The 21295-nt window shown below is 37.3% G+C and overlaps 2 protein-coding genes across 2 annotated transcripts; one reads left to right on the top strand and one right to left on the bottom strand.

Moving 5' to 3' along the window:
* Positions 1 to 1031: 1031 nt before the first annotated feature.
* Positions 1032 to 7303, top strand: cpdp (CPD photolyase). Its single transcript, XM_022677778.2, has 9 exons — positions 1032 to 1462; positions 2297 to 2442; positions 2641 to 2823; positions 3162 to 3320; positions 3524 to 3722; positions 3813 to 3965; positions 4752 to 4873; positions 4998 to 5157; positions 6799 to 7303. Exons 1-9 carry the CDS (start codon positions 1081 to 1083, stop codon positions 6945 to 6947), a joined length of 1653 nt encoding a protein of 550 aa, XP_022533499.2. The 5' UTR covers positions 1032 to 1080; the 3' UTR covers positions 6948 to 7303.
* Positions 7304 to 12617: 5314 nt separating this feature from the next.
* nmur1b (neuromedin U receptor 1b) lies at positions 12618 to 21000 on the bottom strand. The gene is made up of 3 exons (XM_007229166.4): positions 20866 to 21000; positions 14307 to 15216; positions 12618 to 13593 (listed from the first exon to the last, which is right to left on the bottom strand). Exons 2-3 carry the CDS (start codon positions 15190 to 15192, stop codon positions 13259 to 13261), a joined length of 1221 nt encoding a protein of 406 aa, XP_007229228.3. The 5' UTR covers positions 15193 to 15216; positions 20866 to 21000; the 3' UTR covers positions 12618 to 13258.
* Positions 21001 to 21295: the final 295 nt, after the last annotated feature.

The raw sequence follows: 21295 nt of genomic DNA, 5'->3' as shown, positions 1-21295 counted from the left end.
CGCAAAGATTTCCTATGTATTTTAAGTTTCTAACCACATCGTCAGTTTTTAAGTTGAATCAATATAATAAAAAATAGAAAGTTCTTCTGTTTTTATGATTTGTTTTGTAATCATGAACTACCGTATAATAATAAGCCTTCTTTAAGGCTAATCGTGATCATGTTTCTGTAAAGCTGCTTTGTGACAACATCAGTTTAAAAAGCGCTTTACAAATAAATTTGATTTGATTTGATTCAATTAATGTATTATTGTTTTTATTTGTAATTTTCTCTCGTATTGTTATATGTTGTAATTTTTTCTGTTCCATAAGCACGTTGGAGTCTTTACATGCCAATAACTTGAATAATATTTAACTTGACTTTATATATTTTGTTATATGTATGTTTTTGTTAAATACATAATTAAAAAAATAGTTTATCATAACTTTGCCTAATAGCGACTGGTAAGTGTTGACATTCTGACACTGAATTAACGTTCATTTAAAGGCTTTGAATGGTTCTCTTACACATTCACAATAGTTTTGGGCGTTGTCGAAAAAAGAACTAAATAAATAAATAATAATTACTAATAATATATACACAATAATAATATTGTGTTATTATCAGCGCAGGTGTAATAAATAAAGCTCTAAAATAAAGTTACTCTAAAACAATCGGCATACTAATCACCTAATCTATCATCTATCTATATTAAAATATATGCGATATTTAAAAATAATAATAAAAAGCTTTCGTAAGTTATGTTGTTAACCAACGTATGCCACGCCCACATGGCTTGCTATGGCCAATCAGAATCTCTGTGTTTTTATTGTTACAAAAGCGCATGCCTTTTATAATCTTAGTAAATAAAGCTATCAAACAAAATTACGCTAAACGATCGGCAAATAATATTAAAATATTATGTAAAATATATATGTTGTTTTAATTAATATTAAAAATGTATTTTGTAAAGATTTTGTAAGAAAGTGAACCTTTGTAGGCAGTGTATGCCACGCCCCCTGGCCTGCGCTGGCCAATCAGAGTTTAGCTTCGGCGTTACCAAACAGGAGTATTGCACGTGAGAGTCCCGTATCGCGTGCACATGCACTGCTTTGTAGTTGCAGCGAAGAGAACACTGAACATCTTCCAGACGGCGGCTAAACTCCCGCGTGCTGCAGGTTTACACGCGCTTTTAGACGGCAGGGCTGCGAGCATGTCTGCGAAAAAGGCTGAGCTGAAGCGGAGGGGCGGCTCGGGTCAGGCTGAGGGAGCCGGGGGGAAGAAGCAGAGGAGTGGGGAGAGTGCTGCTGCTGCAGGGGGGAGGGAGGACGGCTGGCTGGGGCTGGAGGTGGCGGAGCTGCGCGCTAAAAACACCGGCTGCAAGTTTAACGACAAGCGCGTGCGGTTCCTCTCCGAGGAGCAGAAGGTGAAGCAGAGCTGCTCGGGCGTGCTGTACTGGATGTCGAGAGACCAGAGGGTTCAAGGTAATCATGCACACCTACACATGAACCTCCTTATAGTCCACCCATAGTCTCCTTACAGTCTCCCTATAGTCTCCCTATAGTCTCCTTATAGTCTCAATTTAGTCTGTTACCTATAGTCTCCTTATAGTCTACCTATAGTCTCCACATAGTCTCCTTTTAGTCTACCTATAGTCTCCTTATAGTCTACCTATAGTCTCCTTATAGTCTCTATATAGTCTACCTGTGGTCTACCTTTAGTCTCCTTGTAGTCTACGTATAGTCTCCTTATAGTCTACCTGTAGTCTACCTATAGTCTCCTTTTAGTCTACCTATAGTCTCCTTATAGTCTACCTATAGTCTCCTTATAGTCTCTATATAGTCCACCTGTGGTCTACCTTTAGTCTCCTTGTAGTCTACATATAGTCTCCTTATAGTCTACCTGTAGTCTACCTATAGTCTCCATAAAGTCTCCCTGTAGTGGTGAAACTGAAGCTTGTGGAAGAGGAGCATCTCTTTATCCACCACTTTCAGTAAAGAGGGAGGGTGCAAAACAGAGGCCCCGCCCACTTTCACCATTTAAATGTGCAATTGATGCACACTATAATAGAATTATATTCCCATGTCATTCTTTTAGCTTTTTAAATATTATTTGATTGTCATTCAGAGCATTTACTAGTAGAAAATAAGAAATGACTCAAATAAAAATGAAAAAGATGCAGAGCTTTCATAAAATAAGTTCAGAAATCAATATTTGGTGGAAAAACCCTGGTTTTTAATCACAGTTTTCAGGCATGCAACTAATTCTACTAGTCATACTAACTAACTATTCATTCAATTCTGCTATTACTCTCTCAGATAACTGGGCACTGATCTATGCACAGCGGCTCGCTCTGGCTGAGGAACTGCCACTCCACATCTGCTTCTGCTTGGTGCCGCGGTATCTGGACGCAGCCTACCGTCAGTATGCTTTTATGATCAGAGGACTGCAGGAGGTGGCCAAGGTAACGAGCTGCATTCACTGGGTTTTACTGGCCGAACTTTCCAACAATCAGCTCCTAATTTTAAAATATCATAGTTGTTTTCAGAGGTCATCATGGCAGGTGCAGAATTAGGCTTATGTTGAGGGGTATTTGAGTTACAACAGGTGAAAACTTGTTAAATTCGGACTAATTTATAACATTTCTTTGTGCTTCTTACAGGAGTGTAAGAGTCTGGATATTCAGTTCCACTTCCTGCGTGGTGATCCTGAGCAGCTGCTGCTTGACTTTGTGAAGACCTGGAATATAGGAGCACTGGTGACAGATTTTAACCCCCTCAGACTGCACCTGCAGTGGATTGAGAATGTCAGAAAGGGGCTTCCGTCAAACATCCCGTTCTTGCAGGTATACCAGTTGCGCCCGACATTAAATATACAAGAAAATGGGTGCCAACATTTTTCCACAAGTTTCCAGTCTCTGGACTACAATACCCAAAATACACCACAAACTGACATCACTCCTGTTCACAATCACATGACACTGCACAAGGCACTACTCGGAAGCCAATCACCTGAATATTGATTTCACCTGTTGCACATATTATATATACACCCTCACTCCACTTACTCTGTGCCGAGTATTGACAGACTTTTTCTATTACAAAGCTACGTTTTTTTGGTTCAGTTACTGTGAACTAAAAACATAGAATCCATTTCTCTCTACTCGTATCTTTCTTTGTTCAGGTTGATGCCCATAACGTGGTGCCATGCTGGGAGGCCTCTCCTAAGCTGGAGTATGGGGCTAGGACCATCAGAGGGAAAATCACCAAACAACTCCCAGATTTCCTCACTGAATTCCCACCTGTGGACACACATCCTCACGCCTCAAAAAAAACGGCAAAGGTAGGACTGGAAGCTATTTAAAAGATAACTATATTGTGATTAGCCAAGCAAAAAATCCAGCGTACATAATTTACACTTTTACGCCAAACCAGAGGTGATTCGGTGCATACTGCCCTTTAGAGAATGCACAGCATGCTGTATTTATATGTAGATGTATAGACTGAATGAACCAGTTAAAGGGCTGATTAATTTGTGTTCTGTAGTCGGTGAACTGGGAGGAGGTTCTGGATTCGGTGGAGGTGGACCGGACTGTGGGTGAGGTGGAATGGGCGCGGCCGGGCACCTCTGGAGGAATGGCCATGCTCGAGTCGTTCATCCAGCAGCGGCTGCGTCTCTTCGCTACCGAGAGAAACAACCCGAACTCGGAGGCTGTCAGCCATCTCTCACCCTGGTTACATGCTGGTCAGTTTAATTACACATTTTTAATCTTAAAAAACACATGCAAAACCCGTGATGCATCCCCTGTATTAATGCATGCCTTTCTGATTGAAGGTCAGCTGTCCGCTCAGCGCGTGGTGAAGGAGGTGCAGCGCTGGGGGAAGAACGCCAGGGAGTCCGTGGCCTCCTTTACAGAGGAGCTGGTGGTGCGCAGAGAGCTGGCTGATAACTTCTGCTACTATAACAAAGAATACGACAGCATTGCAGGTGAGGACTGAGCTGAGCAGGGATGTGATTTAACGTTTTTCAACTTTAGAAGTGCAAAGTCCCCTAAAAAACATGTATTTATGTCTAATAAGGCACATACATCCTTATTAACTGATCCAGACCAAAGAAACAAGTTCACACTCTAATATTTGGTTGGAGCGTCTTTAGCTTTACACATCACACATTCACTGTGGCATTGTTTCGATAAGCTTCTGCAACATCACAAGGTTTATTTATTTCAATTCAGTGTTGCATTAATTTATACATTTTTCACCAAGATCTTGCAGCAGCTTAAAATATGGTAGAGTCTGACCACTGCTCAAAGCAGCTCTTCTCATTCCAGCACATCCCAAAGATTCTCAATGAGGTTAAGATCTGGACTCTGTGGTGAACTCTCTCTCAATCCATGTGTGAAAATGATAAATGATGATCTCATGCTCCCTGAACTCTGAACTCTTTCACAATTCCAGACCCATGAATCCTAACATTGTCATCATGGAATATGAAGAAAAAAAACATTGATGGAAGAATAACCTGGTCTATATTCAGTATATTCAGGTAGAGTCAGCTGACCTCATTCTTTCAGCACATACTGTTGCTGAACCTAAACCTGCAGACCAACTGCAGCATCAACCAACCAACCAACACATCATTTACTTACTTAAATCCAGATGGAGACTTTTCTTTTTGGCCAGGCGGTGTATACTCTTAATGTATAGCTTGATTGGCTTTAATAATAGCTTACTCTCATGTTGTGCATCACTCACTGTAGTGTCATATTCTCAGGTGCTTATGACTGGGCAAAGACCACGCTGAAGATCCACGCTAAAGACAAAAGAGCTTATTTATACACCCAGGAGCAGCTGGAGACGGGCAAAACCCACGATCAGCTCTGGAACGCTGCACAGGTACATGAAGAAAACTAATCCTCTGTATATACACACCTGAGCAGTGTCAACGCTTACACTTACACAGAGTTAACATTCACTGGCCACTTTATTAGAAACACCTACCTTCTGCTCCCACCCACAGAGGCAGCTGCTGTTAGAGGGGAAGATGCACGGGTTCATGAGAATGTACTGGGCCAAAAAGATCCTGGAGTGGACCTCGTCCCCTGAGGAGGCGCTGACCATCGCCCTCTATCTGAATGACCACTACTCGCTGGACGGCTGTGACCCCAATGGATACGTAGGTAAGATGGTAGCCGTGCTTCAGAAGTGTTCCTGTGTGTTTCTACACAATTATTAGAGAATTTGGAATTACGTATTAAAAAGAATAAAATAAACAGCTCTGGAAAAAACGAAGAGAGCACTTCAGTTTCTGAATCAGTTTCTCTGATTTTGCTATTTATAGGTTTATGTTTGAGTAAAATGAACATTGTTGTTTTATTCTATAAACTACAGACAACATTTCTCCCAAATTCCAAATAAAAATATTCTCATTTAGAGCATTTATTTACAGAAAATGAGAAATGTCTGAAATTTCAGACATCAAATAATGCAAAGAAAATATGTTCATATTCATAAAGTAGTTTTAAGAGTTTAGAAATCAATATTTGGTGGAATAATCCTGGTTGGTTTTTAATCACAGTTTTTTTCATGCATCTTTGCATCATGTTCTCCTCCACCAGTCTTACACACTGCTTTTGGATAACTTTATGCTGCTTTACTCCTGGTGTAAAAATTCAAGCAGTTCAGTTTGGTTTGATGGCTTGTGATCATCCATCTTCCTCGGAATTGGCCATCCTTGTTGTTATACAGTGTTCTCCAGGTATTTAAGGTGTTTTATGAACAGGGGAATCAGCCATTTCCACAAGGGGACACTGTGGCATCAGATTTGTATTACATCCATGGACAAGCTCAGCTCCTATACGGCTGTGTCCCAAACCACACACTACCTCACTTAATATAGTGTAGAAAATAAAGCCCTACTATTGGAAGTGCATTTATTAGCGTAGTATTTAAAATAAAATAGCGTGTGGATTGGCCATTTATCACCTATTAAAACAACTGATTAGACGAATACAATCAAGTGAGCTTTAGTTCTATTGGAGGGGGTCATAAAATCTACTCATTGATATGAACTAGAATAGAACAAATACAAAACTAACAATACAAATGAATTAAATGACATATATTTTGTAGGAATTATTACATTAATGGCTTGAGATTTCATGAACTTGTTTTTTTTAAATACAAGAGTCCATGTTTGTAGATAACAGTGAAAAAGAGTCTATTAGTTATTAGTTGGAATATTGAACATCTTCACACGCTTAAAAGCGAGAGTGAGATTATTTAATCCTGCTAATCGTTTAGCAACTTTAAGTCATTTTATCATTTCTTATCATTCTTAACATATTAACTTTACTTTTACTATTATTTTCTTTACTTATTTTATATTTTATATTTTTTTTACTTTTTTAATGGTATTTTAGATTTTTTTATTTTACATGTATTTTATTTATTATTTATATTAAATGTTGATTTAAAAAAATTAGTGCTAAAATTAGTGCTTATTTTATTTTTTGTATCTTCTTTTTTTACTATTTTATTCCTGATTTTTTTAAAATAATTTAATTTATTATTAAATGCTTTCAATCCCTTTCATGTTGTAAATGCTCTGCACAACATTATAAATAAGGGTCACCCTCAATGTTTCCCCCCGAGTGAAAATAAAGGTTGATTTGGTTGATTTGATTTACTAATTAGGCTTGTAAAACTCAAAGTCAAAGTTCAGGTACTGAAATTGTCTTAATGAAGCAAAATTATGAACTTTTTAATGGAAATCTGTCGTTTATTGGTCTGTATTCTTGTTTTTGTCTCCTCCTCTTCAGGCTGCATGTGGTCCATCTGTGGGATCCACGACCAGGGCTGGGCTGAACGGCCTGTTTTCGGTAAAGTGCGCTACATGAATTACGCCGGCTGTAAGCGTAAGTTCGACGTGAGCCGGTTTGAGAGGAAGTATGCAGTAAAAACTGACTGAGAGCGGGTGGCCAACATCTGTCAAACAGCTGGAAACCTGCCTCCAGTGCCTGAACTGTTACATGTGTTTACATTGTTGTTTCTATTTCCAGAAGATTCATCTCAGGTCCTATTGTATAAATCTGTTCATCTTTAAGCCTTTTTTAGTACTTTAATTTCTTTCTATTTTTAATTGAACTGGCAGATCTCTTGTTTAGATTTCTCCAACAATAAACTCTTTCTGGTCTATAAATGTTTAGAGTTTGTTCTTTGATTTGTTATTGATCAGCTCAATGGGGTTTAAGAGACAACTGTTTATTTTCCTTTAAATATAAAGTTTTTTCAATGTATTACATTAAACTGGCTTCTGTGTCTTAATTTAGTGCCTGACCGTTCTGTAGAAACTCCAGGAACTCTGTATGTATTTGTTCAGTTGCACCAGCAGGGTACCTGATTTACCCTCAATCATATATATTTTTTTGTTAATAGCTGAAATGTGTTCATTTAAAGTAATAAAATATACCAGTCCTGCTTACAATTAAAAAAAATCTCCTAACCTTTAAAAAACACTTTTATTACAGTAATTTCTGTCTCTCTTTCAGCTCACCCTTCTGCTTAGCCTCTAAACCCATACATCACTCCATACACTACTCCTCCCATTTTTTGGCGGGCATTTTTCAAATTTGAGCTGAAGGTGGTTTAGTTATCCTTTAATTGAAGGACTTGTTAGATAAAATAGAATAAAATAACTACAATTACAAGCCAAATGTAATGTGCCGTATTTTCGGTTCACATAAGACGCTATGGATGGAGGAATGTAGTGTAAACAGAACTGTTCTAAACATCTAAACACCTACCTATCTTAATTGTACTTGGCTGGTGGTGTTTTTCCTCCATAGACTAATTCTAACCAGCTCTGATTCCTTAGCTCTAAATTACTGGGTAAAGTATATAAACACTGATGTGTTATTCGCACAAATAACACAGGAATTAATAAACTGCATGCTGTTAGCTCCTAGCACTGTTAGTTATCTCTAATCTGACGAGAATGCATCACCGCCCAGCTTCAGCTCTGCCTGTGGGCGGTCCTGAGCCGAGATGGGTGGGGCTATGAATACTATGTTATTAAATTCATGGGTTGACGTAGACACAGTGCTTTTCCTGATCGATTTTTTTGTATGAATATTTTCTTTTACTAGCTGCTGCAGACAATGAGGAAGAGGATGAGGAAGAGTTTCATGTTCATGAGCAGCATCATAAACAACTCAGAGAGACCTGCTGTATTTCACACAGAACAAAAAAAGTGGATTTTGGCGGAAGGAGACCTTTAAGCATTTTGAGCTGTTCATCAATGAAGGATTAGATAATGTAGGATGGACTCGGCATGACCGAATGTTCCCTTTTTGACTTGTTTGCATTTTCCTTGATGAACTGAGCAGGAATAGAAAAGGCTTCACGAAGGAGACGGCAGTAAATTTCACACTGTTTTCCTAACTGAAGTGTCTGAGCGATAAGTGCTGTCAGAGTGAGTCTGAAATGTGTGTCTGTTTGAATGGAGCTTTAGCAGTGTTTAGAGTAGCTTCCCTCTCTTTTATTGTGTTTTTTGACTGAAAATGTCAGAGATTATTGTTAAATCTTTTAGAGGAAGGAGTGAAACATGAACCCTATGCTTATATTAAACCTATTTTTTTGTGAGGACCATCAAATGTGCTGTTTATTGTTTGATTAAATGCAGTAATAAGCGCACTATTTTGGATTGTTGGCTTGTTCCAATGTGTGTTCCAGTGTGATCTAAAGGAATGGTTCACAGAAAAACTTACTTTATTTCAGTAATTCAGTTTAAAATGTGAAGCTCATATATTATATAGATGTGTTAAACACAGAGTGATCTATTGTAAGCGTTTATTTATTTTAATGCTGTTTAGGTGACCCTCAGGAAAGATGTTCATCATGGTTTTGGATGATCAGTGTAGATGTTCAGAAGTCTGCTGGTGTTTCTACGCTGGAGAAGCTGATTTTAATGTGATCATTATCTTTTCCAGGACCCCATGCTGTTGGAGAGTGAGATGAGTTGCTGAGAGCTGGTTTTCCGCGCTCTTGATTAAAGCGCTAATTGGTTAGCGGAGTTTAGAGAAGTGTGTCATCGTTCTCCGCTGGTTTTTAATCTGCTGAAGAGCTCTGTTGTTTTCCGCTCTCCTCTCTTTTCTGAGGGGAAAGTTCTGGAGAGCCGTCACAATCTTCTGTGCTCGGCTAATTAACTCTCCCACTCCAAGAAACAACTTCTGTTTACAGCTTCAGAAGTTAGAGATGTTTGTTCTCGGGTGTTTATAAGATGAACGATGGTGTTCCACAGGGCGAGCTCTTCCCATGACATGCACTTTATTGTATTGGCCTCGTCTCCCTACAGACGTTACAGTAAATCCACTCTGAGTGTACACACATACACACACACACACACACATAAACACACACACACACGTCCTGATGGAGATGACAAGCCACCCAGAAAACGACGAGCAGCTTCGACCTTCTTGGACCAGACTGCACTTCGTTTTCTTTGGAAAGAGTACCAAAACAGTTTGAGAGAGATGAGATTTAGTATTTAGTAAACACAATAAAATAAAATAAACTAAACTTCCTAACTTTAGTTTAAGAACTCTCAGCTCTCAGACCCTCAGATCAAGTTTTAAAAATGCTAAAATGCCTTAAAAAATGGGAGGGGTAGTTTGGAAGGTGCATTGGGTGATGTATGGGTTTAGGGACTAGGCAGAAGAAAGAGCTGATCGGGCTGAGCAGTGTGCCTCTAATAGCGGTAAGACACAGATGGTTGGGACATCACCAGGGAGGCGGTATTATTAATTATACCACAGTTAGTTCCGAACCTGCAATGTGATTGGCTGAGAGGCGTTATATGAGTTCTACCGTTATCAGCCGGTAATGCACTAGAATCCGAAGCTAGCATCCTCACCCATAGCACAGTTGAACCTGAGAGGGCGCTGAAGAGGCGGCAATTCACGACAATAAAAGCGTTTTTTAAAGATTAGGAAAGATTTATAAATATTTTAATCAGAACTGGTTTGTTTTAATAATTAGAAGGAACACATATTTTAATAACACTCTAAATGTAGATATTGTGATATTATACACTGAGGAGACGGAGCTACAGTCTACAATCATTATTAGTATAGATATATATTTCAATTGTTATGTTCTTGTCTGTTTTTTGGGGTTTCTATGGTGTATTTACCTGTGTATTTACCCTCCTCTGCATGTGCCCTCTGTTTATCCCAAGTCTCTGCCCCTGTTACTCACCTGTTTGTTTATTTGTAACTCCGCCCCCTTGTTACCGGGTACCAGGTGTTTCTTGTTTCTTCCTGTCCTCTTCTGTGTTTATAAATGGTTCTCCTTATTCTGTTATTCGCTCGTGGTTGTACGTGTTAATGTGTCGGTCAGGTTAATTTTTGCTTCTTTTGATTGTTTATTGATTGTTTTTTGTGTAATAAATCACTCACAAGTGCGTCCGCTCTCTCTACGTCTCCTTCCTGCTCCCGAACTGACATCAGTAAGACTCTAAATATACAGTAGGTATTGTGATATTATACACTGATGTACTGTAATATAATTCTGCCTTTTTATGGAATACAGAGGCAGCTGTATTTATCTCAGTAATATCAGATTTCAGGTGATTTATGGAGCGATCAGAACCTTCATACAAACCAATCACTCACCTCAGATCCTCTCAGATCTGCTAACATTCACAGCAGGTTTAGAAGAGGGTGAGGACAGCCTGCCACGTGGACAGTGCTGCTGCGTGTGTGTGTGTGTGTGTGTGTGTTTTAGTGTGTGTTGAGCAGTTGAAACAGAGCAGAGTGTGTGGTGTCCAGGCTCTGTGTTCCCTCATCTTCTCAGAGTGACGACTTTTACAGAGGACCAGAATGAAGCTGACTTTCAAGTTCATAGATCTGTAAACACTACTACTGCTTTAGCTCACATGACCCACAGCTGAACTCCAGAGCTGGCTGGACTTCAGGCAAAAATGATTTCTTTACGTGATGTTTATTGGGTGTAGCATTATAATGTCCATCACTAAAAACAGAGGAAAATGGACGGGAGTAATTCAGAGCTCAGGTTCAGTGGAACAACTCAAGTTTCTTTACAGTGTCTGTAAATGGAAGCAGGCGACTATATGGCTACGTGACTCAAATCTGATTTTTTTGATGGCTGTGTGAGCGTGCCAAATCCATTTTTGTCCAAATCAGATTTGAGTTACTTTCATATGTACACGTTACATGAATAAGAACGGTCAAATTAAATCAGATTTTTTTTATGGCTGTGTGAACGTGGCAAATCCATTTTGGTCCAAATCATATTTGAGTTACTTTCATTCATATGTGGTCCTAAATCAGGTCAGTATGTGATCCATGTTCATGCAACGTGAATGTGAACGGTCAAATCAAATCTGATTTTTTGCTGGCTGTGTAAACGTGCCAAATCCATTTTTGTCCAAATCAGATTTGAGTCACTTTCATATGTGGTCCTAAATCAGATACGTATTCAGTCCGTGTTCATGCAACATGAATGTAAACAGTCAAATCAAATCAGATTTTTTTATGGCTGTGTGAACGTACCAAATCCATTTTTGTCCAAATCATATTTGAGTCACTTTATTTCATATGTGGTCCTAAAAAAGATACGTATCTGATCCATCTACACGTAACATGAATGTGAATGGTGAAATCAAATCATAATTCATGCGTCTTTTTGCTTTTACGCATTAGCATTGTTTTTGGGACTACTTTTTACATTGCATATGTATCCCTCCACTATTTAAATGATATGCAGTTTTAAAAACCTGTTTTAGAAGTCTAGTAAATACGTTTCTCAAACATTAAAACAGTGTGATCATGGACATTAGGTTTAGAGAAGGTTTTGACTGTTTCTCTGGAACTTGTAGAAGCTTTCATTAATACACATGCACACACACACACACACACACACACACACACACACACACACAGTTTTTGTATTACTAAAAAGGAGGATTTGGCTGCAGGATGTTGTTGGCCTAATTAAAAAGAGGTGCCTCTCTGATTAGTAACAAAGGAACAATAGAATAAAGGTTTTACTGCTTGATATGGAAAAGTATTAAAAAAAATGGATTTTAGGTCAGAAACAAACTTCAACACTAGTGCACAGGCAATTAAAACACTCTTTGACTGTTCACATTATTCATGCATTTCCACAGAATTCATTTTGCAATCTATTTCCCTCAGTCGACTTATCATGACTACTGCTTGTATAATCAGTGTTTTTTGGGAATCCTAGGAGAGAATGGAGGTGGGTTATACAAAAAAAAGTTTATACTTGTTATCATGTTTCACTACAACCCCAGTCCATTTCACACAGAAATTGCTCTTTTAATATTTAATATATTTATTTTTAATCTTCAGACAGTGCTTAATTTTATAGAGAAGCATCCAGATCATAACAAATTGAGGGAATCATGAAATTAAGAAATCAATATTATGTGAAAAGCCTTAAGGGCAGAGTTTCTTTTTGTCATTTTATTGTAACCAGTAAATGACATGTCTCTAATCTCATGTGTGGTAAACTGAGAACCACTGCATTAGAGTTAACCACTACACTGGCTAAAAGTTCACAGAATTACAGAGTCCAACACCAGACTCATCAGAATCATGAGAAAAGTAAAGTATTTATTACTGTATATATCAACTGATAATATTGGTAGCATTGCAACAGGTTAGTTTATTAAATCATTAGAAGCATGATAATAAATTATGGAGGAGTAATGGTGTTTGTTGTAGCTGAACGGCATGCATAGCTGGCTGAAACATTAGTATATCCTGATCTGAGAGTTAAATATTTGCTGTGCCAATATTACACTTTATAGCACAAACCTCGATGTATTATTATATAATATATAAAACAGGATCTGTTTGGTTGTAAACACTCCGCCAGTTAAAACAGTTAATTGCTGCTCTGTTTGTAGCTGTGCTGTTTGGCTTGTAAGCGCTGCTGCATCATTGCTAAGTTACTGCTAAGTATGTGGAGTAATACATGGAGGGCTTCGGTTACAGTACATTACCGGCTGATAACGACACTCATAGAATCCTCTCAGCCAATCACATTGCAGGGTGGGAGCTAACTGTGGTATAATTGCTTATAATCTCTTATAATTCATGTCATCCTTATGATCCATTTACATACTGCTGCAGTGTATATATATATATCACAGATCATTAATACTATTTAATATTATTCTGGGTTGTAATGTTATGGCTGATCAGTGTATACATATTTAGTGGTCTGGCTCTATCCTTGCATGCATGCAGATACGTCTTGAGAGAGTCTGGTATTATGGGGTGTTTTCTCGTACACAGTGCTCCGCTGGGTCACCTGAGTGACACTGGAGCGATGGTAAGTCTTTTGGCAGGCGACCTCGCGGAACATTTCCCTGAAGCGTGAGGACATGAGGTTGTAGAGGATGGGGTTCACCACCGAGCTCAGGTAGAAGAAAATGCCGGAGGCCAGGTGGACGAATTCGAAGATCCTGTGCCACTCTTTCGTCCATGGGTAGATGTAGCTCCACATGACGCGGTCGATATGGAAAGGTGCCCAACAAATCCCGAAAACGATCACCAGAACCACTGTAACCATAGAAAAAACACACACAGTTTAGTAGAGGAAGAAAATCAGGTTAATGTTCAATTCAAATAAAAATGTAATAAAAAATGAAAAATCAGCCAATGAGTCAATTTCAAAAGTTTGCCCATTTTTTTAGGTTAGTAGAATGTGTTTTTTTTTAAAGCTACATATAAAGTTTGTATAATGTTCAATTTGTCAAGTTTTGGGATTTAATACCATTTTCAAGAGGACCAGTGAGTTCTCCTGGTCAGTAGTTCAGTAGCTCCTCCATTTCCACTCGCTGTTGTGTTTTTTTATCATGGATCTCCGTGAAAACGCACACGTCCAACGTGTAATTACAGTGCACGGCAGTGGACAAATAGTTTATTTAATATTTTATTAAACACGAGGAGACGAAACTCAGAGATGTGCGTCTGGACGGGACTAAAATTACAGGAGTTCAGCGAAAAACAGTAAATAATTCAGTAATTCAGCCTGTAATTTTTTTTTTTCAGAGGACTTCTGAACTACACTCTGTCAAGGTCATAACCCCCAGTTTAAGACCATTGGAGATTTACCTTTTTGTAGAGATCAGCTTCCTGCTTCACGCCAATGTAGCCAATTATATCCAGAAGGGATTGATTATCTGGGTTAGATATATTATTATTAGATGTGGTACACCAGCACCGGAGGGCGTTCTAATGGTTCTAGTACATTTCTTTGGCTTCTTACTCACCTAGCATTTTGGTGACCTGTCTGTGTTTAGCTCTCTGCTGGATGCTGTGCGCTATATAAATCCTGCTCTGTCCAGGCCAGTCTTTGGTATTATCGATCAGCTTCTCTCGCCTCAGCTGCAGCCCGATCAGCAAATACAGGACACTGATGGTCAGCATGGGCAGCAGGAAGAAGAGCAGTGCCGTCACCTGCACCAGCAGGTTGTAGATCCAGATAGGTCTCACCAGGCCGCACATGGCTGAATCTGGGAAGGTTTGTCCAAAACGCGGTGGGAGCACGGCGACTCCATTCAGGCTGGTGTTCGGCAGGGCGCAGATGAAAGACGCCGTCCACAGGGCCAAGATCACCCGCTTGGCGTGGGTCTTGGTAACCACGTGTTTGGCACGCAACGGGTGAACCACAGCCACGTAACGCTCGGCGCTCAGGCAAGTGACGTTCAGCACCGAGGCCAGACACACCATCTCAAAGAGGCAGGTCTTGAAGTAGCAGCCGCCGGTCCCCAGCAGGAACGGGTAGTTGGACCAAAGCTCGTAGATTTCGAGTGGAAGTCCCAGAACCAGCACCAGCAGGTCAGACATGGCCAGACTGAACAGGTAGTAGTTGGTGGGGGTCCGCATGACCCGGTGGCGTGCAATAACAATGCAGGTGAGTGCGTTACCCACCACCCCGACCAGGAAGATCAACAGGTAGACGATGCACATGGGCAAGAAGAACGGAGAGCGCTGGTGACCCAGTTCCTTCTCCAGGTAGGCGGTGCGGCTCGAGCAAAGGTCTGGGAGATCCTCCAAGGTCACGTTCCACACGATGCACTCTCCTGACTCTGGGCACCATGATGGGTGAGGGATGACGTATGTGTTGTCAATTAACGTGCAGTTTTGTGGAAGCATGGTTCATGGATAGTTTGGTGACACCTGTAAAAAGATCAGGAGACCACAGATCAGATAGATAAGAGGCCACTAAAAAAATTATGGGTTGCTTTCTCTGGAATATAATCAAGAGGAAGATGGATGATCACAAATCATCAAACGACCAAACTGAACTGCTTGAATTTTTACACCAGGAGTAAAGCAGCATAAAGTTATCCAAAAGCAGTGTGTAAGACTGGTGGAGGAGAACATGATGCCCAGATGCAGGAAAACAACTGTGATTAAAAACCAACAAGGGTTGTTCGACCAAATATTTCACCAAATATTGATTATTTCTGAACTCTTAAAACTTTAGGAATGTGAACTTGTTTTCTTTGCATTATTCGAGATTATCTGAAAGATGTTATTTGTTTTTTGTCAGCCATTTCTCATTTTCTAAACAAATAAATGTTTCAGAAACTGTAAACTGATTCAGAAACTGAAGTGCTTTCTTGGCATTTTCCAGAGCTGTATTTGAATGGGAAAAATATAGTATTTGAACTTTTGATCTTAGATTAGCAGAAAAACATGCTTTGAGAAATAAAAAACGTACAAATGCTTCATATAAAAATCCCAGCTACCACTTTTTTTTTTTTTTTTTTAGAACTGTTTAGCTTTGTGAATGTTATTTTCTGTCTAAATGTGAGTCATGCATTTAGGCTAGAATTAAACCTAGATTTAAAGTAAAGTTGATATTCTGGCCTAAAATTGGCTCAAATGAATTTTGCTATCTTGGAAGGGTCCACAGCTGGGCAGAAGGTCACTGAGCAGTCGCTGTTTGTTAACGTTGTTCTCCATGTCTTTATAAAGAAGAGGCCATCTTTTAAGGTGTGTTTTGTTTAGTAAGACCATAATCTCCAAGTGCGCAAGTTCTGGAGAGTCCATCACTCTTTCACAGCCAGGCACAGTGGAAGTAAACATGAATCCATGGCATGAGGTCTGTGTTTATATTAAGTGCAGTCTTTCACCCAGCGCCCATTAAACCAGGGTTACCCAACAAACATCAGCCAAACACACACTGCTTCACTGGTGGGTATACAGCACTGTGTATTCACCAGACAAACAGCCGGGGCTTTTGGGAAAGTCTAGAAGGATCTTTGTTAAACTACACTAAAAAAAATGATGAGTAAAATTTACCTAAAAAAAGTTTTGCAGCTTTCTGCATTTGCCTTTTTTAAGTAAATTTAATTTCAACTGGGTTTCAAGACTTAAATGTTACACAGAGTAAATAAGAGAACTGAACTTCATTTATTTTTACTGAATCAATGCTTTCTTTTAGTAAACTTTACTTTCATTTCATTTCTGCATACAATATTACCTAATTACAATTCCTGAAATGTAAATATTTTTAGTTAAAACACACATATTACACTGTCTCAACACATAGATGGCATGTAATACATTCTTTATACTAGTAAACTAAATAAAGAATGTATTTCATGCCATCCATGTGTTAAAACAGTGAAACTTGGTCTTTTTACAAAATAAATCTTTGAGATTATGTAAATATTTGAATGTGTGTTTTAACTAAAAATATATAAATTTCAGGAATTATAATATATTATGTATCATAAATTATTTGAGTAAAATTTTATAAATTAAGTAATTGTAATTAGGTAATAATGAATACAGAAAATAAGTAAGTTTAAAATAAGTAAAGTTTACTAAAAGAAAGAACTGACTGACGTTCAGTTTCTATGTATAGGTTTATGTTTGAGTAAAATGAACATTGTTGTTTTATTCTATAAACTACAGACAACATTTCTCCCAAATTCCAAATAAAAATATTCTCATTTAGAGCATTTATTTACAGAAAATGAGAAAATAATAAATAATGCAAAGAAAACAAGTTCATATTCATAAAGTTTTAAGAGTTCAGAAATCAATATTTGGTGGAATAACTCTGGTGGTTTTTAATCAAAGTTTTTTTTCATGCATCTTGGCATCATGTTCTCCTCCTCCACCAGTCTTACACACTGCTTTTGGATAACTTTATGCTGCTTTACTCCTGGTGCAAAAAATTCAAGCAGTTCAGTTTGGTGGTTTGATGGTTTGTAATCATCCATCTTCCTCTTGATTATATTCCAGAGATTTGCAATTTGGTAAAATCAGATACTGAATAATTAATAGATATAAAATTAGGATTCACCCTTCACCATGTCAGTCTTGCTCTAAGATATGTGAAGCTCCTCCACATTTATAATGCAACACTACTTAAAGGAGGACAGCTATGCTCTATGGAACTCTTGGCCACTGATGGATGGCTGGGGCATCACCACGTATCTAACATTTTACCTCCCAGCAATAGAATAAACTCCATTCATAAGACCTGCTTGCATTTATTTGACGTTAAAGTCAAGCTTTCTCAATTTATAAACACTGTGATGTGTTGTAAAGAGCTCACGGGAGTGGGTGTTTAAACAGTTAAATTTACAGCGAACGTTATCCAGACAATAACACGCAGAACACAGTACAGTTTAAGTGGATATAATGCAGACAGCATATATTATACCCACTATATAGATGTAGAGTTATAGACTGTAGCTTTACATTCTGTTCTACCCCATTTAACATGGATCAGTATCTAAATTTAGCAGAATACAATACATATAGTGCATATCACGGTATAGGCGTTACGATTCAATAAAACGCAATACATTGCAATACTGTAAGCAAGATTAACTAAATAGATTAACAAAAACTGCCATAGTATAAAATCAAACAAAAGCTTTTATACAGTCTGAATAAAAAAAATTGCAATTTATTAGAATTAGAACAGTGGAATCTAAGAATAGAGTACGGCATTCTTCTAATTCTTTAAATTATATATATTTTAAATTGTCTTATTTTTTTCTGTACAGCACTTTTTCTGTAAAAAAAAAATACTTTTTTTAACATTAGCGTACAATTAGATTTTAGTTATTAATTTTTTTATTTTATTTAATCTATTACTTTATTTTATTTTAATTTTGTTCACATATCTGTTTATGTCCAACACTTTGAGCTGCATTTTAACCTATTAAAAAGTGCTATACAACACTGGAAAAAAATAAGACAGCACTTAAAAATAATGAGTTTCTTTGAAATATAATCAAGAGGAAGATGGATGATCACAAGCCATCAAACCACCAAACTGAACTGCTTGAATTTTTTGCACCAGGAGTAAAGCAGCATAAAGTTATCCAAAAGCAGTGTGTAAGACTGGTGGAGGAGGAGAACATGATGCCAAGATGCATGAAAAAAACTGTGATTAAAAACCACCAGAGTTATTCCACCAAATATTGATTTCTGAACTCTTAAAACTTTATGAATATGAACTTGTTTTCTTTGCTTTATTTGAATTTGGGAGAAATGTTGTCTGTAGTTTATAGAATAAAACAACAATGTTCATTTTACTCAAACATAAACCTATAAACAGCAAAATTAATCAAACCTATAAATCAAGCAAAAATATTATTATGAGTAGTAATATTAGTATTATTATTAACTGTCCTTTTAAAAATTGTCCATATTGTCTCACACCCCTGCTGAAAAGCAAGTCAGACCACCTGAGAGTCAGTTAAACACGAGCTTTACTGGATAAAATCAGTCTCAAACACACCTTACCTTCCTGTACAAGAGCTCTTACCTGCACAGTGTCTCACTTTAGATGACATTTAGACATTTACCCAGAAACAGAGCAGAACCTGCTGCTTAAAACCTGTCTAAACCCTCCGAACTGCAGAAGATCTACGTGGAAAAAGTCCCAAATATAGTAAAATATAGTAAATATAGTAAAGACGAGGTTCGATGACAAAAGATGTTTATTAACTCGCTTAGATCACAGTACAATAAACTACCTCACAGCGTCTCAACATGGAAAAATAACAGTAACACCGTCTGATAAACTGTTTATTTAACCACACACACACTCACACACACAGACTTAGATACTGTAATTTATTACTGATTATGACATTTGGATAGATGTTTACACAGAAAGACAGATGACAGATGAGCCCCTATGGAAGCTCCTATGGACCACCTGCTTACAGTAACCATGCCACATTAACCACCTTGTTACTCCACAGCTACAGCACACAAACTCTAAACTCTAAATAGCTGTTTTTCTAGATTGTTTTTTTGTTTACCTGTTTTCTGCTACTATATTGTTGTTATAGTTGTTTTCTTAGTCATTATATTAAGAAAGCCTAAGTGTATATATTTTTTGGCTATCAATTGTATGATAAAACTTTCTCTTTTTAAATGGTATTATATTATTATACTGTTATTATTCTACACAGTCTTGTTCAGCCACGGTTAAACTGCATGTGTAGATGAGGTTGTGAATGTAAATGAGAAACATCACATTATTACATAAAATAATATAAATCAATATGCATTCATTTATTTATCCATTCATTCACTGTCTAGTGCAAACTTTTTTAACATACCTCAGTTAAGTAAGTTTAAACAAGTTACCAAATCTTCTTTAGAAAACAATTGTAGATATTTCATATTTTTGCACATTTTAAACACAATTTCTTTTTATCTTTTTATTTTTATTTATTTGCTGAATATTAACTGACTGATGAAACACGTATCATTCTGTGAGGTGTCTACTAAAGTATGTTCTGTATTTTTTTATAAAGAAATAGAAACTTACACAGTTACTTTTGTACATATAGAATAATCAGTAGAAAGTGTGTAATTAGTCGTATTAATTGCCCTAATTGTTCAGTATTTAATGATATTTGCAAATACAGTATATAATTGATAGTGATAGATTAGTAGGTCCTGAATGATTAGTACTTTTTTTGACTATGTAGAAGATACTAAATAAAATTAAATAATTAAAATAAATAATTATTAGATATTTAATAATTAATAGATACTAAATCATGAGTCATAACTGAGTAATTACTCACAATGAAATATTGACTAGTTTATTTTATATAATAATTAATTATTAAACAATTATTAAAAACTAAATGATTAGTAGATCATGAATCATATGTACTTAGTGAATAATTAATAAATGTTGAATAATTAGAAAGAACTGAATAATTATTACTAAACACTTATCTCCATTTTTGTCGATTTTCAGTTTACTACATAATTTGAACAGACAAACTGTCTTTTACACTGTGTCAAAATTTCTTGATGAACGGACCAATAGAAACTCTTCAAAATGACCTGAAATAAACTGTTTTTACATTGACTTCCATTGAAAGTTTACAAGGTTTTTTCCCTCTCCTGTAAAGTTGCTGTTTTGGAGATAAGTGTTTTTCATTGGACAGCGACGTATACTGATATTTAGATCTGAATAATTAGTACTTAGTAATTAGTAAATAATTAATAGATGTTGAATAGCCAGTACATTCTGAATAATTAGTAGATACTTACTGATTCACTAGTAGATATTGAGTAATGAGTAGATCTTAAATAGTTAGTATTTATTAAATCACTAAATAATTAGTACTTGTTGAATGATTTGATAATGAATGATTATTATATGTTGAATAATTAGAGGATAATACATTGAAGAATAATTGGATTTGTATTTATGTATCAATAATTAAATAATTTAAATTTGTAAATTCAGGTTAATTAATAGATAATAATCTATTAGTTAATAAAACAGAAGAATTGGTGGTGCTGAGGTCAGGAACTCACCGGTATCTGAGAGAGGGTCCAGCTGGTCCGTCCGGGGTGATCAGTCTCCAGAACCATCATCCAGCAGAACCTCTCTCACTGCTCTACCTCTCCTCTCCTCCTCCTTCTCCTCTACTTCTCCTCACTCTGCTCTTCCCTTTTCTCCTCCCTTCTCTTCTGCTGTCTTTACTCTTTACCCTCCCTCCCTTCTTTTATTCCTCTCTCTCTCCTGTACAACACATCTTCTATATTTACATCTCTCTCTCTCTCTCTCTCTCTCTCTCTCTCTCTCTTTCTGTGTCTTCTCCTTCTGGCATTCCTTTCTGTCCTCTCTCTCACTCTCTCTCAGTTCAGTTCAGCAGTGCTTTATTGGTATGAATGTAATAAGAAACACTATTGCCAAAGCATAAAACAGAAAACACATCAAAAAATTAAATAATAAAATTACAAC

The sequence above is a fragment of the Astyanax mexicanus genome, chromosome 8 (assembly GCF_023375975.1).
Source record: "Astyanax mexicanus isolate ESR-SI-001 chromosome 8, AstMex3_surface, whole genome shotgun sequence".
Classification (NCBI taxonomy): Eukaryota; Metazoa; Chordata; class Actinopteri; order Characiformes; family Acestrorhamphidae; genus Astyanax; species Astyanax mexicanus.
The sequence above is the reverse complement of the archived record's forward strand: the minus strand, read 5'-3'. Positions and strand labels throughout refer to the sequence as shown.